General features: G+C 49.7%; 1 protein-coding gene across 4 annotated transcripts in view; it reads right to left on the reverse strand.

Annotated features, from left to right (window-relative positions):
* ARHGAP39 (Rho GTPase activating protein 39) overlaps positions 1 to 13,809 on the reverse strand; it is a 63,441-nt gene that overhangs the window by 22,178 nt on the left and 27,454 nt on the right. For all 4 annotated transcript variants that reach the window (XM_017738653.1, XM_017738654.1, XM_017738652.1 and 1 more), the window contains exon 3: positions 5,502 to 5,582. In XM_017738653.1, coding sequence (XP_017594142.1) covers positions 5,502 to 5,582 — 81 coding nt within the window. The remainder of the gene's footprint in view (positions 1 to 5,501; positions 5,583 to 13,809) is intronic.

The following is a 13,809-nucleotide window of genomic DNA, read 5'->3' on the forward strand; positions in this document are numbered from 1 at the left end:
GCTGAACACCCGTGATGGGACCACGAGGATGATTTGATGGATACGCCACGATCCGTGGGATATCTGGGGTGGAGGGAAATCTGGTTTGGTCTTTGGGAATTTTGGAGTGATGGGAATGCTGAATGCCAGCTTTTAGCCAATCCCTGTTGACATCAAAGCTTGGTTTGATGGATGTCCAAGATCTCCTGAAGCTCTCCGCACACAATTCCATTCTCCAACTAAAATATTCCCATAGGATTATGCCCATCAAAATACCATAAAAAAAAAAAATCCTATTATTTTTCCAACAGGAAAAGATGAAACTCTCAGGGATTGTCTCCGGATGGTGCTATGGGATCACTCGTAGCTCCAAACCCTCAACACCGAATCTCTCCGTGAGACATCTCCCACGTTCTGCTGCTCCGGTGGCATCGGCTCTAATTAACATCCGTGGAAGTTGATCAAGACAAGAAGGAGGTAACGACCCATCCCATCCCTTGCCATCCCCTTCCCACTTTTTTTAGGAGAAGCAGGGCTGGGAAGATGGATTTTTGCCGTTTTCTGGCAGCTGTTTGAACATCGCGTGGTGGGATGGTTGGGTTGGCACATTGGAGGCCATGAATCCATAACCAAATGATTTTGTGGGATGTAAATAATGAGGTAACACCAAAATGAACTCGGACGATGGCTCCTGATGAGTCACTTGGCTGAAGGTCAAGTTGACCTTGCTAAAGGTCAACTTGAGGTGGACCTTCCCCAGGCCACAGCACGCACTGTGTCCTCTTGGTTTGGGACATCCATGATGGCCGGGGGTTCTCCAGTGAGCCCCTCTGGGATCAATCCCATCAGGAACCCACCAGGAGGAAGCACAAGACCAACACAACCCATCCTGGCAGCCGAGCCGGGCATGGAGGACACGGAGGCCAGCAGGGACAGCACATTCCCAGGAGCCAATCGGGGCTGCTCATCCCAATTAAAACAATCCCCCAGAAACAGCCTCTTTCCTGAAATCCAAATGTCACCGAAAACAAGAGGAGATCTTTCCAGATTGGAGAAGGAGGAGGGAATGCTGGGAAAGAGCACAGAAGAGCCTTTATCGTTATGAGGAATCAGCTGGGAAGTACAAAGAGACCAGAAATGACATTTCCCAAAATAGCCGATCAATAGGGAATCTGCTCCCGCTGGCTCCGGGAGTGAGACAAAGAGTTCCAAAAATGGTGATTTTTCAGCTCTTGCCTGTTCCGAGTGGATTTCACATTCCCCGGAGTGCATTCCCTACGCCAAAGCCTTTCATCCTCTTGGAATCTCCAGCCTGAATCGTTCATCCCTGACAGGACACAGGGAATGGCTTCCTGCTGCCGGAGGGCAGGGTTAGGTGGGATATTGGGAAGGAATTCCTCCCTGGGAGGGTGGTGAGGGGCTGGAATGGAATTCCCAGAGGATCTGTGGCTGCTCCATCCTGGAAGTGTCCAAGGCCAGGTTGGATGGGGCTTGGGCAGAGGGCCCAGCCCAGGAGGTCCCACCACTGCGATACCCCCAAGAACAGCCATCGACCCTCATCACTTTTCTTCCAAAAGATGGGATTTTCATCCCAGGGAATCACCGGTGTCAGTTCTGCTCCTCCTCCTCACTTCCAAGGGAACCAGGGAACAGACTGACCTCTAAAAATCAGGAATGGTCACATTTATTAACTCTCGGTCGGAACCGCGCTCAAAATCTGGCGTGGTGGTTCCTCACCTCCTTCCCAGGCTTCTCCAAAGCTCCCGGAAGTCTCTTCCTGAATTTTGGGCCTGGATTCACACACCTCTTGGCCAAATTACACCCATTCCCTGCATCCATGTGGCACTAGGACAACAAATCCAGATGGAGAAGGGCTGAACGTGGCCAGGGCAGGATTTGGACACTGAACCATTTGGACACTGAACCTCACTCCAACCATGGAGGATGAATCCAGTGACCCTCATGAGAGCCAAGAGGTGAAGACAGCTGGAAAATGACAAATTTTTGGAAAATTACAGCTGTGTCCCAAAACAGTGGTGGTCCCACCACCACGACCACCTCCTAAACCCTGGCAGACACAAACCCACCTCCGAAACCACCTCAGGTGCCTCCACGCAAGGTTCTGTGGAGCTCCGAAAGGTGGTGCCAGGATTTTTGGGAGCCAACCCCAATTCTCTCCCTATTTCCCTAATTTCTTGCTAGGATGTAATTCCTGTTGACCACGAGAAGCTCAAAGACCTCTTTAAACATTCCTGGATGTGGAGGTCAAGGAGAAATTGAGGAAAACCATGTCAAGGATCCCATGCAGGTGAAGCAGCTGCCCTCCTGCTCTCCTAAAACACCCATGGAAGAACTGGGATTCTCCCTGCTGATGGATTGGACATCCCAGCTCTCTGCCAAAGAGCTGGAACACAACAAGGCACCTTCTCCAGCTCCAAAGCCTGGAATGAGGGATTTCACCACAGCTTTGGAGCACTTTGGTGCCATTGCTGCTGTCTGGGAGGAGAAAAGGAGAAGATGGTCCTTGATGTTGAAGATTTTTAGTCTTAAGTCCAGCTCGAGCAGCCTTGGACCTTCCATCCATTGACTGGCCAACACGACCATGGGATGAAGACAGAAATTTGGGATTTCTCCCATAAACAAGCAGATTTCCCGATGGGAAGATTGATTTTGGATTAGCGAAGAGTTCAAGTCCCTCAAGAGAATAGGGATGCGAAGCAGCTCCAGGGACCACAAATCCAGAGGGAATGAAGAGGGAAAGGGTTAAGGGCAGGCATCGTAATTGACTGAATGACTGGATTTGGGATTCCAGGGCTTCCCGACAAAAGCCTTCCAGGCAGATGGAGCATGACGTCATCCTCTTAATGACACCCACTAATTTCATTACGTTGGAAAAATCTCCCAGAGGAATTGTTGGCCGGGAGCTCCGAGCCAGGGCTGTCAAGGAAGCAGAAAAATCTTTCCCTGCTCCCGAGGATGTTGCTGCAGCTCCTGGGGTAATCCCAGTGGCTGAACCCCAGAGCTGCACTTGGAGGTGATGATGATTCCATGGATGAGGGTGTTCTCCCAGCTGAATCCCACGGGATTTCTCAATCAAGATCTGTCTTCTCTTCACAAAAATCCCACACTTTGTCCCAACATCTGGGAGTTCTCCAGTTTCTCCTTTCCCGGCCAGAGGGGATGGAAGAAGGCAGGAACCACAACCTGGGTCTCACCAAGCTTTCCCATCCACCAGAGAACTGTGGAGGTGTTGTGGGACTCAATCCTGGATCCCTCTGCCATTTTCCAGAGGAAAACCTCTGGAATTAATGCCAGACTTGGGGAGAAGAGGGTTGGAATGGCCTGAGAAGGCTGTTGGGTTGCAGACCTGATTTTCCAGCTGATCCTGGGACCTTCAGGATCATTTAATGAATGGCGTTTGGAAGTGGATGGATCTGAGGGAGCTTTGGCAGCTCCAGTGGAAGTGTTTGATGGCTCATCCTACTTCATGTGGAGTCTTTGGATTCGATCCTGCTCCAAATTTGCCATCTCCATGTTGGCATAAGCCCATGGGACAACCAGAGACCCCCCAGTCCCTGTCCAAAGGTCCTGGAGCACCACCCTTCCTATCCCTGGAAGTGTCCAGTGCCAGGTTGGACAGGGCTTGGAGCAACCTGGGGTAGTGGAAGGTGTCCCTGCCCATGGCAGAGGGTGGGACTGGATGATCTTTAAGGTCCCTTCCCACCCAAACCATTCCGTGATTCCATGATTCATTTTCCCCCTTATCATGAATCCCATTAACAGGAATTCATCATGAGCTCCGATTCCAGCTCCTGGCACTCACGGGGTTAAACCAAAATCCCACCCTGTGGAGCTCTGCCGGCTCTGTGAGACTTGTTCTTCCAGAAGGAAGTCCACTCACAGCTAATTAAGCAAAGCTGCTAATTAGCTCCTTGGCTGGCGGCGGCTGGGGGAAGGGCGGCGAGGGCTGCTCCGTGGGTTTTTATGGGATTGGGAAGACGGAGGCATCTCCTGCGGCACAGCTGAGCTCACGTGTGCGGTGACACCGAAGCTTTTAATTGCCTGGGTGGCCACGGCCACCCGCCCAAATCCGCAGTGTTCCTGTCCCCATCACCGGCAAATCCCACCAGATTCTGGCTCGGCTCCCACTGCTAATCCGATGCCAAACAGGAGGCCCCTGAAATCCCTGTTTCCCAACCAAACAGCTCCACGCTTCCCAAATCACGCTCCTTCCCACTCTTCCTCACTTCCTGGGAATTGCATCCACCCAGCTCATGGGTGGGATCAGGTTGTCCATGGATTCTCTCCGCGCTCAAGGAGAGCGTTTGGCTGGTGAGGATAAAAACCCGATCCCATTGCCCTGTTGGTTCTCCCTCTTGGAAAGCTTGGATTTTTTCCCTCTCTTCCTTAAGTAGCAGTTAATTCCGGTGCTCCCGGGAGGTCACTCGGCAGCAGTGAATTACAGGGAAAGGCGGGATGGAACGTGGCCAGCGCCGCTGGGGGATTTTCCACCCACAAGTGTCTTGGATTGGGATGGAGATCACGGCACTCGCCAGCTTGGAACAGCAGGAAAACGTGCCAGGAAAAGGGATGAGGAGCATCACGCCCTTCCCAGTCAGCATTTCCAGCATGGAAAGCAATGGAAGAGCTGGAAGTGCTTCAACTCACCCCCAATTCCAGAAAAAACACAGGAATGTGTGGAAAACGTGCCAGGAAAAGGGATGAGGAGCATTGTGCCCTTCCTGGTCAGCATTTCCAGCATGGAAAGCAATGGAAGAGCTGGAAGTGCTTCAACTCACCCCCAATTCCAGAAAAAACACAGGAATGTGTGGAAAACGTGCCAGGAAAAGGGATGAGGAGCATCGTGCCCTTCCCGGTCAGCATTTCCAGCATGGAAAGCAATGGAAGAGCTGGAGGTGCCTCAACTCACCCCCAACTCCAGAAAAAAACCAGGAATTGGGGGTTTACCAAAACCTGGAGCAACCAGGCAGGGAGTGACTCCATAAATCCCCAAAATCTGGTCTTACCCTCGGCTTGGATTTTTGGGGTTTAACAAGGACTTGGTGGGGTGCAATGAGGACTTTTGGGGTCCAACAGGGACTTTTGGGGTTCAATGAGGACTTGAGGGATTCTAGAAGGACTTGGCGGGGTCTAACAAGGACTTGGGGGGTTTTTGGAGAAGGACTTTTGGGATTCAATGAGGATTTTGGGGTTCAGTAAGGATTTTTGGGGCTCAACAAGGGAGTTGATGGGGTTCAATGAGGATTTTGGGGGTTCAGTGAGGATTTGGGGTCCAAGAAGGACTTGGTAGGGATCAAGAAGGATTTTTGGGGTTCCTTAAGGACTTTTGGGGTTCATTGAGGACTTCTGGAGTTCCACAAGGACCTGAAGGCAACACAGGAAGGGAAGGGATGAGGAGAAGGACTGGAAGAGTGGGAATAAAACATCAGTGTCATTCACGGCCCCACTATCCCATGCCGCCACCCATCCCAACCCCAATCTCGGAGGGAAATTCCGGCTACCTGTAGTGGAGGAGTTGTCCTTCCGTGCTGTAATCCCGATAAATGTCGTATTCCTTCTCAAACACTCCGGAAGGCGATGAACTGGAAAACAGGAATGGTGAATGGGGGTTATCAAGGGCAACGTCAATGTCTCCTTTAGGATGAATGGAGATGAATCCCATCGGGATGGGTTCCACCTGTCCTGGATCTGCTCCTGGGACCTGCTTGAGCTTGGAGTCATTGATTGAGTTGGTGGCCAGATGATGATCAAGGCCCCATTGTCCAACCCTTCAAAGATCATATTTTCCCTTAAAACATCTGAGCAGATCCCAAACATCTCCCGGCTCTATCCCACCCATGGTCCTTTCCGAGTGCCTTGATGCCGCTCCCGCTCCTCAACAACCTTGGATGGTCAGAGCCAAAGTGGGAAGAGGCAAATCCCCCAAAAAACCCTTTTTGCCACATTTTCATCTAAATCTGAGACCGCAGAGCTCTTGTTCCCGGAAGATGGAGAAGGTCACACCACCAACCCACTCCCAAGAGACACCATACTTGGAAAAACATGGGAAAAAACCATCTGGGAGCGCAGGATGGAATTTCCAAGCTGATTTTTGGACTTGCTGGGGTTCAATGAAGACTTGGGAATTCAACGTGGACTTGGAGTCCAAGAAGGATTTTGTGGGATTCAAGAAGGACTCAAAGCTTTTCCTGTAGGATCAAACCCACTCTTGATCCATGTTTTTGGCTCCATGCTTTTCCAATGGCCGTGAATCCATGCCAAGACCCTCCAACACTTCCCAAAAAACAGCACAAAACCAGGTATTGATCATTGTCTTTCCAATATTATCCATCCCCGCTGCCAATGAACACAGAAAAAGGTTTATTTTTGCCTTAACAGCCATTCCTGGTGGGAATGTGCTCAGAATTGGTCCCGTTTGGAAAACATGGAGCAAATAATCAGAAAACATCTGGAGAAAAAACTCAACTCCGAGCAGTTTACAAATAAAAGGGTCTTAAAATCCCCGCCCTGTATCCACAGTAAGACTCCCACGTTAATAAAATTCGGATCCCATGTTGGTTTTGGGAGAAAAAAAGAGGGAAAAGAAACAAATCTTCCTAATAGGATAAAGCTCAAAAATTTTAGTGGAGCAAGAGGCAATAAAATTAAGCTTCTGTCAAAGCTAATTTTAATGGGATTTAGCCCTGGAATTATGACTGTGTGGAATTGCTTAATCCCTTTTTCCTCTCCAGTGCATGTGAATGGATTTCCTTCTTGTCCTCCAATATTCCCAAGAGAAAGGCATCACCTCTGATCCCGGTGCTGTACCCAGATCCATGGTGGAATTCAAATGGATCCTAGATCCATCCCTGGAAGTGTCCAAGGTCAGGTTGGACAGGGATTGGAGCAACCTGGGATAGTGGGAGGTGTCCCTGCCCATGGAACTGGATGGGCTTTAAGGTCCTTTCCCAACCATTCCAGGATTCCAGGAGAGTTCAGGAGCTGTTTAAAGTCCTTCCCTGTGGATCTGCTTCCCAGCAGCACCCCCCCCCCCCCCCCCCACACCCCATCCAATCCATCAGCATCCCAGGGGAAAGTCTGGTGGGAATATCGGTTTTTCCTTCTAAAAACTCCCCTGGAAGCAGGACATGGCCAAAACAGGACCATGAAACCCAAGAGACACAGGAATTCCCTGTGGCCTTGTGGGATGGACCAACAGCTCCCCCCATTGCCATCAGCGAGGTCCACACCCCTCCAGAAGGGAATTCCCACTCCTCCAGATCCCAGGTTTCTGTTCCAGGTGCCAGGATCAAGTTCCGCATGCTCCTCCATCCCTTATTTCGGCCGAGCCCAAGGACAGGTGGTTTTTCTTGGAGCTTTTGGGAGTTCCAAGATCTTCCAAATCCATCAGAGCCATGGCTTGGTTTCCATCCATGCTTTGTCCCGCTGTTCCGTTTCACATCAGCATTAATTATCCCTGTCCAGAGCAAGTCCAGGCCTCCTCCGGACCATCTCTGACGAGGTTTCTGTGCAGACAGAGTTGATGGATGAGTGAATCCATCCCAAAGATTTGGACTGGAGGCAGTGTGGTGGGAGCCAGGCAGGGAATCTCCACAGGGATCCATGGGAGGACGGAGCGGTGGTCGCACATTACCAGGGGTGGCTGAGCTGGCTGCGCTCGCTTTCCCAGGATGAGATGAGTTTTTGGGAATCATTAAAAGCCACCGGCTGAGGTTTCAGCGTTAATGAGCAGCCTCTGGAAGCTGTGGGCGTGGAACTGGCCGGAGAGCCGGGAGCAGGATTCCCAGTTAATTCCTCGTTAATATTTAAACAGCAGCACTGCTGGATTCCTGCTATTCCAGCTTCCCACAGGCAGGGATGTGACGGAGCGTGGCCCCAGCCCTTTGTCTGCCCCCCTCCAGCTGTTTTCCCAAGGTTTTTAAGCCAAATCCTTATGGATTTTGCTTGACTAACAGATCCATTGGATTAAAGGAGGAATTTTACAATGAAGGTGGTGAAACACCGGCACAGGAGAATCTGTGGATGCTCCATCCATGGAATAGTCAAGGCTGGGTTGGATGGGGCTTGGAGCAACCTGGGATAGTGGAACATGGCCCTGCCCATGGAAAGGGGGTGGAACTGGATGGTTTTGAGGTCCCTTCCAACCCAAACCATTCCATGTTTAAGGTCCTTCCTGCAGTGTCCACCTTGACCCAGTTTGTGTCCTCAAGCTGGACATTCCCACCCAAACAGGTCTTGGCCAACCTGGAACAACCGGGATAATCTGGAAAGCTCAACCCAAATGAATTTCCCAAGTGGGCATCAAGCGCTTCCGCAAACACGGGGCTACAAGCACTGGGTTGCATCCCAGAAATCCCGATGGATAAAACCACACGGAGCTGGTCACAGGAAGCAAAACCAGTTCTAACTAAAAACTTGCCTGGTCGGGAAACCCGGCTTTTGTTTTGGAAAAGTGTCCTGAGGTCTCCCAAAATCCTGCTCCAGGCAAAGCCAGCCCAGCTCCATCATCTTCTCCTCCTGTGCTCCAGCCTGACCATCCTGGTGATTCCCCACTGGATTCTCGCAGGTTTTTCAGGTTTCTGATAACCCTGAACTCCCTGAGGTTGCCCAGTAGTGGTCAAACGAGGATTAAATCTTCCCTGGACCTACCAAGATGTTCCCAACTTCCCTTGCTCACCTGCACTTGGGATAACACTTCCCAGGATTTCTGGATCCTCAGGTGGCCACCAGTTTGTCCATCTCGTGGCTACACCTGGCCTTGCTGAGCTTCAGGAAGTTCTTCCCAACCTGTTCTCAATCCATAGGATCCCTCTGAGCTCCAGCCCTGCCCTCAAGCTTATCTGGAGACGGGGGTGACTCCTGTCTGCTCCACAGATTATTGATAAGGATATGGATCGGGAGAGGAGCCGGGATGGGCCTGGGAGGAGCCAACCGTCGGGTTGGGAATGAACCTTTAACCACCACCCTCCGAGCTGGATGATCCAGTTTTTATCCATCAAGTCGTGTCCCTGTCTAGATTCCGATGTGCCAACTCGGACACAAGGATGAGGGATACATCCAAAGCCTTTCTGGGACACTGTGAAGGTGATTTTCCATGAATAAAGGGGATTTTCCACAAATAAAGGTGATTTTCCATTAATAAAGATGGTTTTCCATTAATAAGTGTGATTTTCCAATAAAAAAGGTGATTTTCCATGAATAAAGGTGATTTTCCAATACCAAAGTGATTTTCCATTAATAAACGTGATTTTCCATTAATAAAGATGATTTTCCATTAATAAAGGTGATTTTCCAATGAAAAAGGTGATTTTCTTTTAATAAGGGTGGTTTTCCAATAAAAAAGGTGATTTTCCAATAAAAAAGGTGATTTTCCATTAATAAAGGTGATTTTCCAACGAAAAAGGCGATTTTCTATTAATAAGGGTGACTTTCCAAAAAAAAAGGTGATTTTCCATTAATCAAGATGATTTTATATTAATAAAATTGACTTTCCCTTAATAATTTTCCCTAAACCACGGATTACAAACCCTCCAGCACGGACACAAATTTATTCCTGGCAGCTTTATCTCGGGAACCTCTGGCAGTACGACAAAACCGAATGAATTTTTAAAAAAATCAATAAATCCAGGAGTTGGGTTTTTTCCCACCTGGAACAGGAAGTGGCACCATTCCACAGCTTTTCAAAAATCAGGGAAAGTGAGTGGCCTGAAATAGCTCAGCTCCATGGCAAAGCCAGGAATAGAAATGAAATCCTGGCTCCTAATCCTCGGCTCTAATCACAGCCCTGCAAGGCTTCATACTCTTAATTACAGCCCCTGCTTCCAATAAAACTTCAAAGATGGTTTTCTTTGGAGTTATGTAACCGGAATTTCGGGGCCGGCCACCGACGCAAACGCTCGGAGGAATTAGGCAAATATCCGTCTAATCCGCGTTTCGCAATGGGAAGTGGGGAATTCAAGGAAAGGATATTAAAAAGTGCCAGGAGCCAGAGCTTTGCCCCTGATTTCCAGCCGGGCTTGGAGCAAGAAATGCCGGATATGAGCATTTTTTCTGGGAAATATTTGAGGATGGAATGAGGAAGGGGAGTTAAATCTTGTTTGGTTTATGCTGGGAATGTGTTTTCCGCTGGTTATCCCCAAATATCCGTGTGTGTCCTTGGACGGTTCATCTGCCAAGAGCTTCATGACCTCAATAAACTCAAGGATCACAGCGAAGAACTGAATTTAAGGAAGGAGCCCCTGGCAGCTGTTGAGCCTGGAAAATGGATTCAAGGATCTTGGAAGTCTTTTCCAACCTTAACAATTCCATGCAAAACTCACCCGGATGGGTGGGATGAGAGCTGGCACCTGTTGGAGCACCCCCAGTATTGGGAAAAGGGGAAGGAGGTTGAAGCTGAAGGAATTGTTGAGTAGGAAAATCTTCCATGGGGGAAATCAAGTCTTTGGATAAATCTGGGAATGCTGGGAGATCCTATCAAAGACATCCATCATGCTCCGGCAATGCCCCATCCCTGGAAGTGTCCAAGGCCAGGTTGGATGGGGTTTGGAGCAACCCAAATCATTGGAAGGGACCTCAAAGACCACGGAATTCCGACTCCTCTGCCATGGACAGGGATATCCAAAGTCACTCGGAGCATGAGCTGGATTTTTGCCGTGAAATGGGTGGGAATAAGTCAAAACCTGGGATAAAACACTAAAAAAACCCCATTGGAAGACTGAATTTGGGAGCCTTCCCAACATCCTGCCTCATGGTTTGGGAAATTGAGGCTCTCATGGAACCAGGGGAAGAGTCTGAAGCCGGGAAATTTCCTGGTGATCCTTAAATTTAAAAAATCTTCAGGACAACTCAGCTGGGATGGATTCAGCTCCTTGTCATGGATTCCGGAAGGGTGGAAAGAGGAGATAATTCCATGTCCTGAGGACAGGAATCCTTGGATTGTGCAAGGTGTGTCCGACAGAGGTGAAAATGGAAAAGAGCAAAGCAAACAAAGACTGGAATGGAATTCCCAAAGAAGCTGTGGTTGCTCCATCCTTGGAAGTATCCAAGGCCAGGTTGGATGGAGCTTGGAACAACCTGGGATTTTGTGGAAGTTGTCCCAGGGGGATTGAACTGGAAAAAAGCAGGGATGAGGCTGTTCTGCCACAGGCAGCAAATAAAAGGGAGAAAAAAAGTCTGAGTTTCAAGAATTCCAACAATTTCCTCCAACATTCCCTCCCCTGGGCTGGCAGCAGGGATTGGGATTCCTCAGAGCCTGCTCCAAGGGCAGGAAGAGCCCATGGTGGTTTTCCCGGCCACCGGAGCCAGGGAGATGTCGGTGCCGGGACCTCCTGCTCTACCCATCCACTCTGTGGATAAAACATCGGGAAGAGAAGGATTTGCAGTGGAATGCCGTGGGCTGGGAATGGGATGAGGTTCCCACAACACCGGGAATTGGCAAGATGGAGAAATTCCTCTTTGTCTTTAAGGGATGGGATGGATGACGCAGTTTTTAGGGTTGATCCAGATCCATATAGAAGTTTCAACAGGATCAAGAGTTCCAGGCTTTAAAAACTTCCTTTTTGTTTTTTTTCCTCCCATAGTGGAGCAAAAACTTCATCAAATCATGGAAATTTCATGGAAGAACTTCATCAAATGATCAAACCCATGGTTTGGGTTGGCAGGGAAAATCCCATCCGCTTCCAACCTCTGCCATGGGCAGGGACAGCTCCCACTATCCCAGGGTGCTCCAACCTGACTTGGGACACTTCCAGGGATGGAGCAGCCACAGCTGCTCTGGGAATTCCATTCCAGCCCCTCACCACCCTCCCAGCCAAGAATTCCTTCCCAATATCCCATCCATCCCTGCCCTCTGGCAGTGGGAAGCCATTCCCTGTGTCCTGTCCCTCCATCCCTTGTCCCCAGTCCCTCTCCAGCTCTCCTGGAGCCCCTTTAGGCACTGGAAGGGGCTCTGAAGTCTCCCTGGATCCTTCTCTTCTCCAGGCTGGACATTCCCAGCTCTTTCCTCACACTGGGAGACGTCACCCACCTGGGAAAATCCAACATTTGGGTGAAGAAACACCTGGAATTCCAAGGCTTAAGCTCCTCCTGGATGCACGACATTGGGCAGGAAGGCCTTGAGGATCTACTCCACACCACGGCCCTTCCATGCGGTTTTCCAGAGTAAGTCCTGGGTTTCTCTTCCCACCGGAGGCTCGTCTTGGAAGGAAGGCTGGGAATCCCTGCAGGGACCTGGAAAATCCTCGGGCAGCAGATGCTGCGGAGATTTATGTCATTGATCCACCTGTTTTCCAAACCCGGGCACGGCAGGTTCTTCCCAATGCCTTCTGGGAAAGGAAATAAATGGAGAGAATTCCAAGGAAAAATTGTGGGACGCTCAAAACCAGGATATTTCAGAGGTTTGAGTCATCTCTTATTCCACAATGCTGCTTTTTTGGGATCTTTTGGAGTCAGGAAACGGCTGCTGCTTGCAGGCGGGATTTGATCCCAGAGAGCTCCAGCGGGCGTATTCCAGGGATTGGATTTTAAGGGAATCCTCCTTGGATATTCCAGCTCAGCCACACTTCATCCAGGAAGATTTAAATGCTGAATTTTATCTTCCCTGATATCCTGGTGCCTTTGGAATCGGGATGTGCAAAAAAAAGTGGGAATTCTGAGGAATAACTTGGGCACAATTTCCCAGCAGATAGGATTTGGGTAAAGACCCATCATATTCCGAGATTCTTGTGTTTTGGTCCAAAGAAAATTCTCCTGATGGTCAAAGATCCACTTCCTTGTCCTTCAAGCTTCCACTTGGAAGTCCTCCTTGGAAAAGCAGCAGCAGAGCTGAGTTTTCCATGGAAAAGGCTTCTCTCTCCCTGCCTGACACCTTCTCCAAGGATTTCAAGCCCTGCACGGACCAATAACCTCAGACACTTCCTGACAGCGTGGAAAATCCCAGTGACCTGACAGAAAATCCGACTGACGTTCCCACTCCGAGATTTCACGGCTGTCAAGTCACGCTCCGGAGAAAAGCCACCATTTTAAGACAAGCATGGAAAACTCCAGGGGAAGGCTGGAAAATCCCTCTGGGAAGACCACCAGGACAAAGCTGCTGTTGAGATCCCAGGGTTGATTCCTGAGCTGGATCCGGCTGCTAATTAGAACAAATCCCACCTCACCATGGAAGTGTGAGGTGATTCTGGCGGGATCCAGGTGCTTGGCAACAGCAAATTCCCCGTGGATTCCAAGGGCTGACGCATCCCTGACCCGCACGGGTGGGATGGAACAAGCCCATGGATGTGAGGAATGGATTGGGAGCAGCCTCCAGCATCTCCAACCAAACCTGGAGACGCTCTGGTTCCTAAATCCTAAATTTTAAGGGAAGCTCCAGGCGTGAATTCCAATAAAAACTTTCCCACTTATCCCACATTCCCTTTTCCGATCAGACGAGCTGAGCTTATCCAGAAATCTTTAAATAAGACTTCATGAGATGAAACTTGGACTGGGAGGTTCCACCTGGAAACCTCTGGAGCTCCTTTCCAGCTGCGGATCTTCTGTGAGAAATGCAACCAAGATCTGGGAAAACACTCATGGAATCATGGAATGGTTTGGGTTGGAAGTGACCTTCACGATCATCCCGTTCCAGCCCTTTCCATGGGCAGATACATCTTCCACTATCCCAGGTTGCTCCAAGTCCCATCCAGCCTGGCCTTGGACACTCCCAGGATGGGGAAAATGAGGGAATGGGATTTTTTTCCAGCCAGGATATGAGGATCAAGAGTGGGATGCAGCCATGGTTTAGCTGAGCCCTGTCACCTCCAGGGAAGAAGG

The sequence above is a fragment of the Corvus brachyrhynchos genome, unplaced genomic scaffold, assembly GCF_000691975.1.
Source record: "Corvus brachyrhynchos isolate BGI_N302 unplaced genomic scaffold, ASM69197v1 scaffold437, whole genome shotgun sequence".
NCBI lineage: Eukaryota > Metazoa > Chordata > Aves > Passeriformes > Corvidae > Corvus > Corvus brachyrhynchos.